Below are 15,354 nucleotides of genomic sequence, written 5' to 3'. Positions count from 1 at the left end.
CAACTCACACTCCCCGCTGTAATAGTTTGAGATTCTTGATCCCGGTCTTCTCCAACACTTGCTTTGTCCAATTTCTTTCTTTTTGCCAATTGAATGTGTCTAAAATGGTATCTGCTAGTCTTGCTTTGCATATCCCTGATCATTAATGAGATTGAATCCGTCTTCTCATGTTTATTGGTCTTGACTTTTTTCTGCTATAAATGTCCGTGTCTTTTGGTCCTATTTTCTTTTGTAGACCTGTTGTTGTTTCTTGCTGATTTGCGTGTACTCAGAACATCTGGATGTGTCTCTAGGGATAATGAGGAAAGGTGTGTGTACTTTTGGTTCTTGCCAGATTCCCCTCTTCAGGGGGCTCACCAGGACTGGTCCCTTTTCTATGCCAGTCCCAACAGTGGGTGCCAACAGTGTTTGTATCAGGACAGCTGGTGAGAAAGGGATTTCACTGCAGTCTTCAGCTGCCCCCTGCTTATGCTGAGTGAGCATGAGTGTCCTTCCATTCACACCCTTCCTATGGACCACCTGCCCGCCTCCTTCCTCCCTCCTCCTCCTCCTCCTCAGATCAGCTCTCTTCACAGATGTTTAAAAACGGAGGGATAATTGACATTGCTTCTCTCTTTTTTTTTTTAAACAATTTTATTTATTTAGTTGGCAGAGAGAGAGAGAGCACAAGCAGGGGGAACGGGAGAGGGAGAAGGCGGCTCCCCGCTGAGCAGGGAGCCCGATGCAGGGGCTCGATCCCAGGACCCTGGGATCATGACCTGAGCCGAAGGCAGCCACTTAACCGACTGAGCCACCCAGGGACCCCTCCTGCTTTGGTTCTTGTTCTCTCCTTTCTCTTCCCTCCAGGTCTTTCCATCTAGTCTTGAACATCTCTCCAGCTCCCCATCCCCCCGCCCGACTCACGCTGGCTGCCTCCTCTCCTGGCGCCTCTTTCTCCGACCCCTCAGTGTCTCTCCTTTCTCGCTTCCTGTGTGCTTGCTTCTTCCTGTGCCTCCTGCAGCTCCTGTTTGCGCCCCTTTCCCTTCCTTCCAGTCCCTCTTCCTGTTGTCTCTCCCAGGGGCAACAAAGCAGGGCCTTTCTCGTCCCTTTTGCTGAGCAGAACGACCAGATCCATACCCCTGCCCCGCTTCCTGCCCCCCACTGCCCGCCCCAGGGCCCAGCTTGGTGGTCTCCTCCCCCTACTCCCCCCTCCTCTTCCACCTCTGCCCCTCTAGGGTCCTTTCTCTCTCCTTTCTCGCTCTCAATGACCTGGCCTTTCACACACTTCCTCTCCCCCGTGTCCCTGTCCTCTTCCACCTCTCGATCCCAGGCCTCTTGTCCTCTTTGGTGCCCCCGGGGGCAGCACATCTGGCCCTGCACGGCGGGGGCGCTTGTGGTGTGATTCCCGGACCCTCAACACCTTCCCGCAGAGCTCCTGCAGAGGTGGTGACCTCACCCAGGCTGATCCTGGGGGAGCCCACTGGAACTCATCCCCTGGGCCCCATTTCAGTGTCTCCACGGAGGCCCTGGGATTCTGCCAGCCTCGAGCAGGGGCTGCCCAGCCTGACTTGGGTGAGCCTAGTGCCTTCTCCCCTTTAAGCTGGGTCTGTGAGTGGCTGGCCAAGGGCGGCCCCGTGTTGGAAAGAGGTGGCGTGGCTCTAGTCTTGGCTGGGAGCCAGGGACTCACCTGGGGGGGGGGTCTCTATGCACTGCCTGCTGAGTCCCCTGGGGGTGGGCATGTGTCTTGGGGCGAAGATGAGTGTCTCATCAGTAGGATATGTAATTAGAGTCCCCTCGGGGCCTCCGGGGTTGGACGAGGAACTCTAACAGGGACATAAGCTCTCAGAGAATTTGGCTCCGTTCCTTTTATTGGACTCCTTCTGGCCTGGAGCTGGCTCTGGCAGGCTGAACCGGAGGCCTGCTGAGCGCCCTCCCCAGCTCTGTCCAGCTGCCCAAGGGAAGGGAAGGGAGAAGGGAAGGGCGGGCAGAAGGAAGGGGCTGGAGAGAGATCATTAGCCCTTGCCCCGCCTCCCCCGGGGGAGGGCCGTCCCTGTCTCCAGAGCTGGCCCCAGGGCCACCGGTCCAGCCGCCCCACACATCCCAGCCCCACACATCCCAGCCACGGGGCACTGGGGGCCGGCCCTCGAGGCCAGTCCTCGGCTGGCTACGTGGCCGGCGTGTGCCCGTTGGCCAGCCGCCCGGCCAGCCGGCTCCGAGGGCCGTCCGTGGGGGCTGCCCCGGCCCTGTGAGCGGCGCCGTTCTTCAGCGGCAGGTGCTCCTGGACCGCCTCCCCCTCGCTCGAATCGGACTCCTCCACGTCGCTGCGGACGTCCTTCTCCATCTGGGGAACAGGGAGGGGGCGTGAGGCTTGGGCCGGGCCGGGCCTGGGGGCTGCAGGGGGGCACACACGAGCCACGCCTCCCCGGCCCTACCCGGCCCTTCTTCAGGAAGCTGTAGAGCATGCGGAGGATGAGGCAAGACCAGAACACGTGCAGCAGCTGCAGCACCATCAGGAGGACGTTGAAGAAGTAGTAGCCAAAGAAGGGGCTCCACTCGGCAATGGACTCGTAGTACGTGGTATAGAGGATCCTAGAGCAGCGGAGCAGGGGGGAGATGGGGCTTCAGCAGCGGCCGCAGCCACCAGTCCCTGCGACCTCTCACTTGTGTGACCCTCCTGGTTCCAGCACCTTCCATGGCTCCCTCTGCCCCCCAGAGGGATCGCGATGTTCTTTAGCTGGGCATTTAAGTGCCCCTCTCACCTGGTCATAGTAACCTGTTAGAACACACACTTGCTGACTGGCCATTCATGACCGTGAACCCTAAGGGGATGCTTAGTGGTCTAACTGCTCCCCTGTGTGCTCTTTCACACCTTCTCTCCCCTCCTCAGAGCCCCCCTGGCCCGAGGCCCCCCAGGCAGTGAGCTTTCGCCCTGCCCCGCCCCCGGCTCGGCTGTGGGGTCACCAGTGGCCAGCCTTGCCCAGGCAGCTGGCCCTCCCTGATGCTCTCCTCCTGGGCCTTCAGGGACCCGCATTCCTGTCTCCTCCACAGGCTGCCCTGACCTGCAAATATCGGGGGCTCCAGGTCACCCAGTGACCCCATCCAGTCTTGTGGCTGCGAACTCTGGACATGTGCGTCTCTGTCTGGAAGCCTGGGGTTCTAGACAGACCCCTTAAACCAGCACAGCCAAAGCTGAGCACCTGCTCCTCAAGCAGCAACTCTGAGCGCATGCCTGTTTCATGACCCTCGAGTGACCCCAAGTGTACCCACCTCTGTCACCTGCAGTGGTCCAGCCCCACCATGGCTCACCTGGGCCAGCGCAGTCCCCTGGGCTCGGCCTCCCCAGGCCTCCCCAGTTCCTGCTCAGGCCTCTCACCAGCTGTTCCCCAGCAGCCACCAGAGGGCGCCTGTGAGCCTGAGCCAGGTCTGTCCCTCTTCTGCCCACAGCCCTCCAGGGCTCTCTCCTCACTGGGGTAAAAGCCTAAGTCCTTCCTGAGGCCCCCAAAGCCCAGAATGACCTGCCCGGTCCATCCCTTCTTCCCTGTCTCCTCCTCGCTCACTCTGCTCCAGCCACATGGGCCTCCTTGCTGTACCTCCACAGCAGGCCCAGTCCTGCCCCAGGGCCTTTGCACATGCTGTGCTTGCTGCTTGGACCACTCTTTGCCTATGATCAGTACAGGTTTTCTCTCTCCAGTCTCTCTGTATGAATGCCATCAGTGACGTCTTCCCTGACCAGCCTAATTCCAACTACCTACACACTTCCTGTGCCCTTCCCGACCTCATTTTCTCTTTAGCACATCACTTTCTCATGCTTTATATTCTACTTGTTTGCCTTATTTACTATAGTCCCCACCCACGCCACGTCAGCTCCGCTTAAGCAGGTATCTTCATGTTGCTCCCTCATCAGCAAACAGACTGGGCAAAGACTTTAGTGAGTGGGTGTCCAACCCTGCCTCCTCCTCCATGTTCCGGGCACAGGGGAGAATGATTGAGCCCAGAATGCCGTGCCCAGTGCCAGGAACACCTTTCCTTGCCTTCTCCTGGAAGCCTCCCAGCCAACACCCCCAACACCATGGGTCAGGAAACTGAGGGTGAGGCAGGCCTGGATCTCAGACATGCCCTCCCTCCCTGCTCCCCAACCAGTGGGAAGGCAGACTCACTGCGTAGGGAAGAGCACGAGGCGAGTATAGAAGAAGACCAAGGAGAAGATGATGAAGAGGGCGTCGCACACTTTCCGCCTGTTTGTGTAATTGAACATCTTACCGGCCTGGGGAGGGCGACAGATAGAAATGGCCTCAGGCCAACGGTGGCGAGGGAGGGGGGGAAGGGGCGAATAGGTGAGAAGGAGGGTGCTGGGAAAGGGCAGGGCTTCCTCTCCAGGAACTGTCTAGAAAGGTGAAGTGTGTGTCTCCGGGAGTGTGAGAAGCTTCATTTCCCTGGAAGCCAGAAGGGGGCGTGGTCTCACGGCCGGGGAGGCGGGGTGGGGTGGGGTCTCCCCTCCCGGGAAGGCTGGGAGATAGGGCTGGGGGGAGGGTCAGGCTGGGAGGATGGGGCTGGTGGGGAGGGTGGGGCTGGGGGGGAGGGTCAGGCTGGGAGGGTGGGGCGGGGAGGGTCGGGCCGGGAAGTTGGGGCTGGGGGCGGGGTGAGGCTGGGAGGGTGGGGCTGGGGTGGGGCGGGGGCGGGTGAGGCTGGGAGGATGGAGCGGGGGAGGGTCAGGCTGGGAGGGTGGGGCTGGGGGCGGGGTCAGGCTGGGAGGGTGGGGCCGGGGGCGGGGTGAGGCTGGGAGGGTGGGGCTCGGGTGGGGCGGGGGCGGGTGAGGCTGGGAGGATGGAGCGGGGGAGGGTCAGGCTGGGAGGGTGGGGCCGGGGGCGGGGTGAGGCTGGGAGGTGGGGCTCGGGTGGGGCGGGGGCGGGTGAGGCTGGGAGGATGGAGCGGGGGAGGGTCAGGCTGGGAGGGTGGGGCTGGGGGCGGGGTCAGGCTGGGCCAGGCCCACCTCCAGGAGGTAGTCGGAGGCGTCATGCAGCAGCAGCACCAGGGACCCGATGCGCAGCAGGTTCGCGCTGTAGGAGAACACGATCAGGATGATGGTCACGAAGTGGTGTGCCACCTGCTCCTTGAAATCCTGCGGGAGACGGTGGGTCAGAGCGGGGATGAGTCTGGGGGGGGGGAGCACCCCACCGGGCTGGGGGCAGGCCCTCTCTGGGGGCTGGCTGGCTGGCAGGCATCTGTACCTTGTGGACTGTGGGTCCTCCCGCCTGAGGCACCAGAGGGGGGGGTCTCAGGGTAGGGGGTGAAGCCATCCCTCCCTATGCGTGATTGGATCACAACTCCCCCCCCCCCCCCCCAGCATCACTTCCCAGCCAGATTCTCGGCCCAGCCTCACCTTACGCTTGACATCAAAAGGCAGAGTGATCAGCAGTGAGACGTAGAAACTCAGCTCCAGGAGATACCAATAATACAGGGCCGGTTTCAGGGGCTGTAGGGGCGTGGGGCAAGGTTAGCTGTGGGGGGGGGGGGTCGGGGCTCGGGGGTGGCGGGGCATGGCTCAGGGCCCTCCTCGCTTGCTCAGAAGCAGGACCCTTGAATCCCAATGAGTGAAGAAGGTGTAAGCTCCCCGTCCCCGGAGGTAGTCAAGGGCCAGTGGTTTTGCAGCAGCTCCTGCTCGGAGGTTCCCGGTGTCTGGCCCCTCCCCATTCCGCAGGGGAGGCAAAAATACAGAGTGGAACTCGAAGGGGAGTCGTGTGATGTCCGCGGTTGGCTCTCCCGCCCGCCCGTGGCTGAAGGAACTCTAACCACCCCACCCCCACCCCCAGCCTCCGAGCTCCACCTGCCACTCACCTGATTTGGGTAACTGTCCCAGCACATTGCCGGTGTCCACAGCCATGACTCCTGCAGGGACACGGGAGTCTGAGGCTGCCCAGAGGTCAGAGCCCAGCCCTCTACCCCCCGGGGGGGCCCTCCCCAGGGCTGCTCTCATTCTAGACCCAGAGCTGTGGGCTGCGGACCCCCAGCTCCGGTGCACAGCGTGTCCTCAAAAGGCACCTGAGCGGACGCTTTTGCAGGGGCTCCCTCTGCCCGAACCCCTCCGCACCCCCCGTCCAGGCCCAGTGCACCGCAAGGGCTTGTGGGATGGGTGGCGGGGCAGGCAAGCGGCCAGGAACACTCACGTGGTAGAGGATGGACAAGCCACCAAAGAAGGAGCACAGGTAGAAAGCAAACCTCCAGCTGCAGATGGGGAGGGAGCCCATGAGGCAGCCACCGGAGGAGGCCCGGGCTCCACCCCCCCGCCCCGCACCCCCAGAGCCCCCGCCTCAGCCCCACCCCGGGCTTACCTGGCCTCGCAGAACTTCTTGGTCAGGCAGGGCCGGTCCTGGTTCCGGCGCCTCCGGAACCAGCGCTGGGTCTGCTGCAGTGTGAGGCCACACTGGGCCGCCAGGAGGGCCATCTGGGGCTGGGGAGAGGTGATGCGGGGGGAGTCACAGAGGAGGCTTCCCGTCCATGTCCCAGGACAGATGAGACCCAGCTGTGCTCCCCCCCCCACCCTAGACCTCGCCTGTGGGATTGTCTGCCTATGGACATGGGGGGGTCCCCCCAAAACAGGCAGTATGAAGATCAGCCCTGCTCACAGGAGAGGCAGGTGGCTGATGGGGACTGGGACTAAAAGCGGCTGGGGGTGGGGCAGCCCCCTAGAGGTTTTCCTATACCCTTCCAGAAGAGTCAGGTCTTACCCCCGCCCCAGGCAGGTAGTTGAGACCTTGCCTTCCACCCCTACCTGCAGAGGGAGGGTGACCACGGAGGGGGAAGGTCCCCTCTACCGAGAGCCACAGTACAAGTCTGCTGTGGTCGACGCCCCCCCAACCCCCAGCAGTCAGGCCTTCCTCTCTTACCAGCTCAGCAGAGACCTGCTCCCCACCCCCCCCAGGCGCAGGATCTGCCCACTGGGACAGCTGGGCTGGCTGGTGGAGTGGGCGTAGGAGCGCTGTGGGGGCACAGAGGCTGCCCTGGGCTTTCCCTGTTCCTGACAACAGGCCCCATCCCACCCCCAGGCCCCATCCAAACGCCCCCCCCCCCCCCCCCGCAGGCCGACGGGGATGGAGAGGGGCATCGGGGGGCTCTCACCTCCTTGGGCTTCCACCCTTCTGTGACGAAGTACTTCTCCAGAGTGGCATTGGGCTTCGCCAGCCTCCTGGCATGATGGCGCACACCTAGCAACCGGCTCAGGGGCATGCCAACAAATCTGGGTGCAGGGGAGACAGAGCCTGTCAATCCAGGTGGGGAAACTGAGGCTCAGAGGGGCCAGGTCACACACTGGGAGCCTGGAGGGGTAGCCTGGCCGCTGCACTGGGACCAAACCTAAGAAAGACAGCTGGGCGGCCGGTCTTCAGGGTGGGGATGTGGAGGTTAGTTTTCGGGGTCTCAGGCAGCTCCACTCAGTTCCAAACAGGAAGGAGAGACCCCTCACTGCTTGTCTCATGGTGGTCCGGGTCCTTGTCTGTCTCCTGCCAGGCTGGGGGGTCCCCACAGGCAGAAAGGAGCAGGGGCACTCCCACTCAGGCCTCCACTCAGGCCTCCCTTCTCCCAGTGCAGACATGTGGAGGGGCCCGGTCCCTGGCCAGTCATCATACGTCCCACTAGACCCTGCCCCCCGGAACTTCCTACGCACCAAACATCACCCTGCATTTGGGGAAACTGAGGCTCAGAGCAGCTCAGCAAGAAACTCCTTCCAGACTCAGTCATGATGGGGAGTGGGGGAGGAGGGGACTATCATTTCTTGAGTGCTGACATCTGCCAAGCATGGGTCCAAGTGCACATTAGCTGCCGGCTCATTTAGCTCTATTGTCAAAGTCCCCATTGTCTTGATGGGCAAACTGAGGCCCAGACAGTTCAGAGAGATGCCCAAGGTTACACAGCGAGTGGGTAGCAGACTGGCCCAGGATTTACTTCAAAATGGCGAGAACCTCTGCCTTCGACACTGGAAAAGCTATCTCATCCCCATGGCCCTTTGAAAGGACACCTCTGGGATGTGAACACAACCCCCTACCTCTGATGAGGCCATTAATTAAATACACAACCCCCCACTCCAGGTTCCAGTAGTGAACCTGGGCGTAGTCTCACGTCCTTCCACCCCCACACCCCGCAGGAAAGCTGGTGACTCGCCCTTCAAAGCCTGGCTGTCTTGAGCCTCTTAGAATCCCTCAGGCAAAGCCTCAGTCCCAGATGACCTACCCTCTGTGTGACCACAGGCCTCCCTTGACCTCTGGGCCTCCATTTCCTAGTCTGTAAAATGGGGATAATAGTACCACCTCACGGGGTTGCCCCGAGAGCTAAGACGCATAAGCTGCTCAGAACAATGGTGGGCACAGAGTAGGTGCTTAGAGGGTATCTGTTAAATAAATACAACCTCAGTGGGTATTCCTTGGGTCCCCCCGGGGTCCAGGCTGTATCCAGGGAGCCCAGACACCAGGAAGCTCCTCAGGAACCGGAGAGACAGAGCAAGATGCAGAATGCTCCCGTGTCCCTGTGGTCAGGGCAGGACAAAGCCAGGGACCCAAAGCAGAGGCTGAAGGGGGCGAAGGGCTCTGGGGAGTGGGGGAGGGACAGCAGAGGGGCCCTGCGGGCTTCCTGCAACCCAGCCTTGAAGGAACTGCAGAGGGGTGAGTGCAGAGGCCAGGTGGCCGCATAAGAGGTAGTGGACCTGCGGAGGGCGTGGGGAGGGAGGGAGGCGGGAGGGGGAACCTTGCGGGGGTGGCCGATCATGGGGGGCCAGCAGCAAAGGGGCCTGGCAGGGCAGGTCTGAAAGCTTTGACTACAGGGCTGGTCAGGTGGGAAGGGTGGGGCTACCTGGGACCAGGGAAGGGACGCCAGGAGAGATGTTCTGGCCCAGGAGACAGCCAGCCAGGGAAAGAGGAGGAGACCCAGTTTGAATCAGTGTCTGGGTCCCATAAGAAATGACTGAAAATCTACAGGGTTTGGCAATCAGGTTGCTGGGAACCTGTGGGGGTGGTGGTGACATATATTCGGGGGGGGGGGGGGCAGCACCAGGCTGCAAGAGGCTGGGGATGGGGACAGGGGAAGGGGAGGCAGGGCTAGTTTAGGCACAAAAGGGGAGGCCAGAGTGCTTTTGCTCCTTCCTTTGGCTACAGAGGGAGGAGGGAAGGTGTTAGGAGCCAGGAGGGAGGGGTGGAGAGGGTGAGGTGGGGGGTGAGAGAGGGATAGTAGGGGGCTGATGGAAGGATGGCAGGGGGAGTGAGGTGGGGGAGTGAGGGAGGGATGGTGGGGTGAGCTGGGGGTTGTGGGGGATGGGGGTTTGTGAGGGCTGAGGGGGGATGGTGAGGTTGAGGGTCACCTTGCCTATAGGAGAGAGGCAGGAGGGGGTGGGCAAGAATGTCTTTGCTCTTTGCTTTGGTTAAGTGGTTAAGCATCTGCCTTCGGCTCAGATCATGATCTCAGGGTCCTATGGAGCCCCCTCCCCATCGTATTGGGCTTCCTGCTCAGCGGGGAGTCTGCTTCTGCTTCTCCCTCTACCCTTCCCCCCGTTGCTGGTGATCTCTCTCTCTCAAATAAAATCTTAAAAAGAAAAAAAAAAGTTTCTTTGCTTGCTGACTGGCCTCTGCAGACCCATCCTTGGTCAGCAAAGCAAGAACACGCCCTCCGGGGCCTCCCGCCATTTGCTGACGACACCCAAGGCACGCCCAGACCCAAGCGGCAGGCCTCGGCGGTAACAGCAAACCAGCCCCTCAGAGGCTGGAAGAGTGTGGGCGGTGGCGGCTAGGGGCAAGGTGGAGCCGGGAAAGGCACGGCCTCCAAGCCAGGCTCCATCCAGGATGCATTAGGACGAAAACCACACAGGACGGATGGCCAGGGTGAGCACTGCGCACAGGGGAACGACAGCGGAGCCGGGCACCGCCGAGAGGCGGACACTCACCTCTCGAAGACGAAGCGCATGACCACCAGGGCCAGCGCCAGGGGCAGGGCTGCCAGCATATCCCGGGGGTGGGCGTAGACCAGGCCATCCCGGTCTTCCAGGGCAGCCCACGAGTTGTTGGGTGGCAGCCACAGCCTCTCCTGCCAAAACCATTCGCTGAGGCTGGACCACATCCTGTGGGCACATGGTCCAGTTAACGGGAGCGCAGCTCGCGGGAGGGCCCACCACCCCATCCTCACCGCCTGCCCCCTGGATGCCCGGCAACCTTGAGTTTATTACAGCCTGGGTTAAGGAGGGACTTGGGCTGAGTGCCCTCAGGCAAGTGACCTGACCGCTCTGAATCTCAAGTTCATTTGTCAAACAGGGGCAGTAGCCCACCTGTCAGCCCAGCCTGACAACACCAAGTGCTTCCCCGGGTGCCTGCTAGCCCTGAAAACACACCTCATGAAAAGGGTTATTACTTTGCACTTCACAGGTGCAAAAGAGGTGGCCAGAAGTCAGGGGACTGGCTGACTGGGGTCATAAAGTCGAGTTCTCAAATGTCCAGGAAGGTCTCCTGTCATGTGGGAAAGTGCCTCCAGTGCAGCCCAAAGATGACCAGTTGAGGAAATCTGCAGTTCGCTTCCTGAGCATCCTTCCAGGTGTGAACGTCGGCAGCCTCGCTTGCTATGAGGCTGGGCTGCGGCCGGGCAAGCGTGCCTAGTGATGACGTGCTCACCAGGTCACTGGAGCGGTAATCAGGTGAGCTTTCCTTCCCCTGAGAAGGCTTTCCAGCAGCCATCTTGAGGAGCCCAAGCAGCTCTGCCCTTTCCTGAGATCTTAAGACAAGTGCCCAGACCCCCACACTGGTCCCCACTTGGGATGTTTGTTCATCATTATGTCCGTCCATCCCATCCATCCATCCATCCATCCGCCTTCTTATCTGCTGATCTACCTGTCTGTCCATCCACTCATTGCCTGTCCATCCATCTGTCCGTCCAACCACCAACCAACCCACTGACCAGTCATCCATCTGTCCATCCATCCATCCAGTCATCTGTTCATCCATCCGCCTGCCCACCTTGTCCATCTACCCATCTGTCCATCCACCCATCTGTCTGTCCGTCCATCCATCTGCCCACCCAGCTGTCCCTCTGTTCTCTGACTTGTTCATGCCAGCATGCGGCTAGGTGTTGGGGACACAGCGGGAAAAAAAGCAGACCCATTCCTGTCCCCGTGGAGCTCTCAGTCCAACACACAAGTACACAGATTCATAAATGAGATAGGACTGTGTGATGGGGCTGCTTGAAAATGAGCAGGGTACCATGATTTTAAATGAGGTGACCAATGAAAGCCTGAGGAGATACCATCTGAGCGGAGACCCAGAGATGAGGAGGGCCTGGGTTTATGCAGAAGAGAGTAGTGGTGGTAGGGAGGGACTTTCAGAGAAAGAAGCAGCAGGTGCAAAGGCCCTGAGGCAGAACCGAGCTCAGAGTGTTGGGGGAACAGCAAGAGGCTCCTGTGGCTGGAGCAGAATGAGTGAGGGGGAGAGAGTGAGGCGGGGAAGGCAGGGAGGGGGACAGGGGTAGGTCATGCAGGGCCTGTGGGCTTCAGGGAGGAGTTGGGATGACTTCCCCCAACATTTGTGATGAAAAATTTCAAACCTAAAGAAAAGTTGAAAGAATTTACAGTGAACTCCCAGAACCCACCATTAGATTCTACCGTCCACATTTTGCTCTACCTGCTCTATTTCATGTCTGTCAGTGCATCCATCTGCCCCCCTCCTTCCCCCACCCATCCGCCCCCCCTCCCCCCCAATCCAGCCATTTTATTTTTCCAGATGCATTTTAAAATAAGCAGCAGACATCAAGCTGCATCACCCCTAAATATTTCAGCATGCAGATCATTAGCTAGGCTTCAGTATTTGCTAATGTTTTTTTTTTCTTTGAAGATAAAATTTACTAGAGCGAAATGCATAAATCCTTAAGTGTACAGTCGCTGAGTTCGGACAAATACAGGTACCTGCATGACGCAGCCTCCAACCACGGATATTCCCGTCCCTCCACAAAGCTCTTGTGCCCCTCTCTGGTCAATCTCCATCTCCCCCGTCCAAAGGTCACCTCTGTCCCGATTTTTGTTTCCACCATGCATTCGTCCCATCTGTGCTAGAACTTCATAGAAACAGAATCACACACTCCATCTCTGTGTCTGGCTTCTTTTGCTCTGTGTAATGGTTTTGAGATTCATCCATGTCATAGCATCTATTGGTAGCTTTTTTTTCTACTGAATCGTGGATACATATCATTTGCTTGTTGATGGGTGACTGGGATGCTTTCCGTTTGGGGTGATTATGAGCAAAGCTGTTAGGAGCATACACGTCTCCCTGGTCAACCCCCAGGGGTGGGATGGCTGGATCACAGGGAAGCTGCCTGTCCAACTTCATAAGCAATGGCCCAACTGTTTTCTGGGGTGGTTGTACCATTTTCCACTCCCACCCATGCAGTCTGAGGGTTCTGAGGGTTCTTGGTTTTATTTTAGGTAAGAACACAAGCCATGGGGGGTTGGCGGCCTCGTGGGAAGTGGCCTTTTGGAGGCCAGAAGGAGGTGCTATCCACCGGAAGGGGGTGGAGAGGAGGAGCAGGTTTCCAGAGACGACTTTTTTAAGTTTGTTTATTTATTTTTAAGTAATCTCTACACACAACATGGGGCTCGAACTCATGACCCCGAGATCAAGAGCTGCACGATCTTCCGACTGAACCCACCAGGCGCCCCTGCAGAGACATTTTGGAGGCAGAGCCCCCAATAACTGAACACCCTCCAGACAGGAGCCAGAGGAAGAGACGTACACACACAGGATTCCATTTTCATCAAGTTCAACAGCAGGCAAAGCCAACGGAGAATGCCAGCATCAGTGTCCCGTGGCCAGTGTCCCAGGTTACCACTAACTCGGCGGCTTCGAACGATGCAGATGTACTCTCTCTCTCAGTTCTGGGGCTCAGGAGATGGGGCTTGCTGGGCTGAACGCAAGGCTGGGCAGGGCTGGGCTCCTTCTGGAGCTCCAGGGGAGAATCTGTACCTGCCTTTTCTGGCTTCTAGAGGCCACTTACACTCCTTGGATGAGGGTCCCGTCTTCTGTCTTCAAAGCCAACATCTCTCTCTCTGACCCTCCGGCCTCCCTCTAATCAAGACTTGGGGAATCTGGGGTCAGCCCCTATGTCAAGGTCAGCTGATCAGCAATCTCTATTCCCCTTTGCCACATGAAGCTCCAGGATTAGAACGTGGACATCTTTAGGGGGCATTATTCTGCTTAACACATTGCTGGGCATCGGACAGGTGGCTGCCCTGGGGACAAGCAGTGACCAGAGGGGCCCTGTGGGGCTGCCTAAGGCTGGCATGTTCTGTCTCCTGATCCGGGTGCTCTTCTCGTTGAGAAAATTCACTGAGTTATGCATCAGTGATGTGGGCCCTTTACTCGTGCCAATTAGAATGCCTGCACTTTACAAGTCTACAATTCTGATTCCAGTTCCACCATGTGGGCTTGTCCCCCACCCCGCGACGCTAGTTGGCTGTCCTGCAACTCAACTGAGTTCTGACACCCTACCTGGAGACAGCATCAGATCCCACAGGGTAAGGGCTCAGTCCTACAGAGACTGTCCCCCCAACTTCAGCCGCCAAGTGTGTCTAAATTAAATTGTCACCTGTGCTTCTCACCAACTGGCTATAAATCAAAGGATCCCTGGAACCCCTCCTGGGGGGGTTGAGTAATTTGCTGGAGTGGCTCACAGAACTCAGAGAGACATTTTACTTACTAGATCACCATTTCATTACAAAAGGACACAACTCAGGAATAGCCGGATGGAAGAGCAAGGTGTAGGGGAGGGGCGCCCACCTCCACGCGCACTACTCTCCCCAAATTTCCATGCGTGCACCAATCAGGAAGCTCTCTGAACCTCACCCTTCTGGTTGTCAGGGAGGCTTCATTACAAAGGCATGCTTGATTACATCATTGATCATTGATGAGTGAGTCAGCCTGCAGCCCCTCTCCCCTCCCTGGAGGTGGGAGGGGGCGGCACTGAATTTCTACTCTGTATTCATGGTTGCCTTCCCTGACACCCAGCCCCTCTCCTTCCATGACCCAGGGGCTTTCCAAAAGTCACCGTGTTAACCTAACAAAAGACCCCTAGATCACTCTTATTGCAGGAAATTCCAAGGGTTTTAGGCTCTGTGTGAGACCAGGGTCAAAGACCAAATTTTTATTTCTTACCATAAATCATAACATCACAAGTCAAATATAGAAAAAAGAAAAATTGTTAGAGTCTGGGTCTCAGAACCAGCATGTGGCTGACGTTCAAGTCCATGGGGATGGATGGAATGGCCCAGGGAGAGGGGAGATGAAGGAGCAGCCCGCAGACCCCGCCCGTGGGGCATCCGGCAGTCAGCGAGATGACGAGCTGTGGCAGCAGCTTGACAAACGGTCAAGGGTGTGTGACATGGCCAGTCTAGACCCCCCAGGCTCAGACGACCCAGACAGAATGGACAGATGGATGCAGGGAACACATGCCTGGGTGGTTGATTGCTCCACAAGAAACTAGCTTCACTAACAGGCAAGGTTGGCTTGATCTGGAGCACCCCCTGGGGCCTGAGGGCGCATGCCCAGCGGGGGCGTTCCCACCTCCCAACCGGAGCCACGCCCACTGCACGGCCTCTCCAGCCTCCTCCCACTCTCTCAACCGCCCCCCCCCCCCCCCCCCCCCCCCGCACAGCGCAGATGGAAATGGGTTGGGAGTCCCAGGAAAGCCCCCCGCCGGCCAGAGCCGAAGCAGGTATCCAGGAGTCCAGGCCCCCAATCCCATATTCTTCTCTCACTCAGGGGTGCCCAGATGAGGATCCACCACCGCTGTGCTGCTTGTAAATCGTGATGAGCTTCAGAGACAAGGGGGAACACGCAAGAGCAAGGACATCTTCCAATCTCGGGCCTCCGCCGATGTCCCGGCTTCCAAGCCCCCCATTCACTGCCTGACACTTTCTGCTCCCACCACACCATAGGATTTCACACAGCCAGCTTTTACAAGTGCTGTCTTCTGCCTAGAATGCCCATTGAATGTTTACTGCCCTATGCTGGGTGCTGAGGACACTAAACAGTGAGGGAAGCAGGCAAGGTCTCTGTCTCCAGAGGGCTTACACACCTTTCTTGTCTGTCTGGCAAACTCCTAGGCATCCCTCAAAACCCAGTTCATTTGTCGCTTCCTCCTGGAGGTACCTCTTGATTGCCTCCACCTTGGGTTTTAGTTAAAGTGCACTCCCCCAGCCCTGCCTCACTCACTGTGATGTTTGGAGCTAGTTATGAAGTCTTTTTAGAGACAGTGGGGGATGGAGAAGGAAGGAAGCATGATCAGCCTGGAACCCCAGTCCCCTCAGCCAAAGCAAGCCCAGCCCTTTCTGGCGTCCATGTCAGACTACCCCACCTGACTGCA

At 58.7% G+C, this 15,354-nt stretch overlaps 1 protein-coding gene across 4 annotated transcripts in view; it reads right to left on the bottom strand.

The window, feature by feature from the left end:
- Positions 1–1,829: 1,829 nt before the first annotated feature.
- Positions 1,830–15,354, bottom strand: part of CERS4 (ceramide synthase 4) — a 32,009-nt gene continuing 18,484 nt past the window's right edge. For 2 of the 4 annotated variants that reach the window (XM_045863145.3, XM_054504987.2), the window contains 10 exons: positions 9,902–10,075; positions 7,096–7,213; positions 6,309–6,427; positions 6,144–6,201; positions 5,815–5,865; positions 5,360–5,452; positions 4,970–5,098; positions 4,137–4,243; positions 2,412–2,568; positions 1,830–2,320 (listed from right to left, as the gene is read on the bottom strand). In XM_045863145.3, coding sequence (XP_045719101.1) covers positions 2,144–2,320; positions 2,412–2,568; positions 4,137–4,243; positions 4,970–5,098; positions 5,360–5,452; positions 5,815–5,865; positions 6,144–6,201; positions 6,309–6,427; positions 7,096–7,213; positions 9,902–10,074 — 1,182 coding nt within the window. In that variant the 5' untranslated portion in view covers position 10,075 and the 3' untranslated portion in view covers positions 1,830–2,143. Of the gene's footprint in view, positions 2,321–2,411; positions 2,569–4,136; positions 4,244–4,969; positions 5,099–5,359; positions 5,453–5,814; positions 5,866–6,143; positions 6,202–6,308; positions 6,428–7,095; positions 7,214–9,901; positions 10,076–11,902; positions 12,052–15,354 lie in introns of all 4 variants that reach the window. The other 2 variants (XM_064572002.1, XM_064572010.1) reach the window with 2 other exon arrangements.

Source organism: Mirounga angustirostris, unplaced genomic scaffold, assembly GCF_029215605.1.
Source record: "Mirounga angustirostris isolate CCGP_5_RB_7025 unplaced genomic scaffold, mMirAng1.0.hap1 SCAF_1, whole genome shotgun sequence".
NCBI lineage: Eukaryota > Metazoa > Chordata > Mammalia > Carnivora > Phocidae > Mirounga > Mirounga angustirostris.
This window is presented reverse-complemented; position numbering and strand designations above follow the sequence as displayed.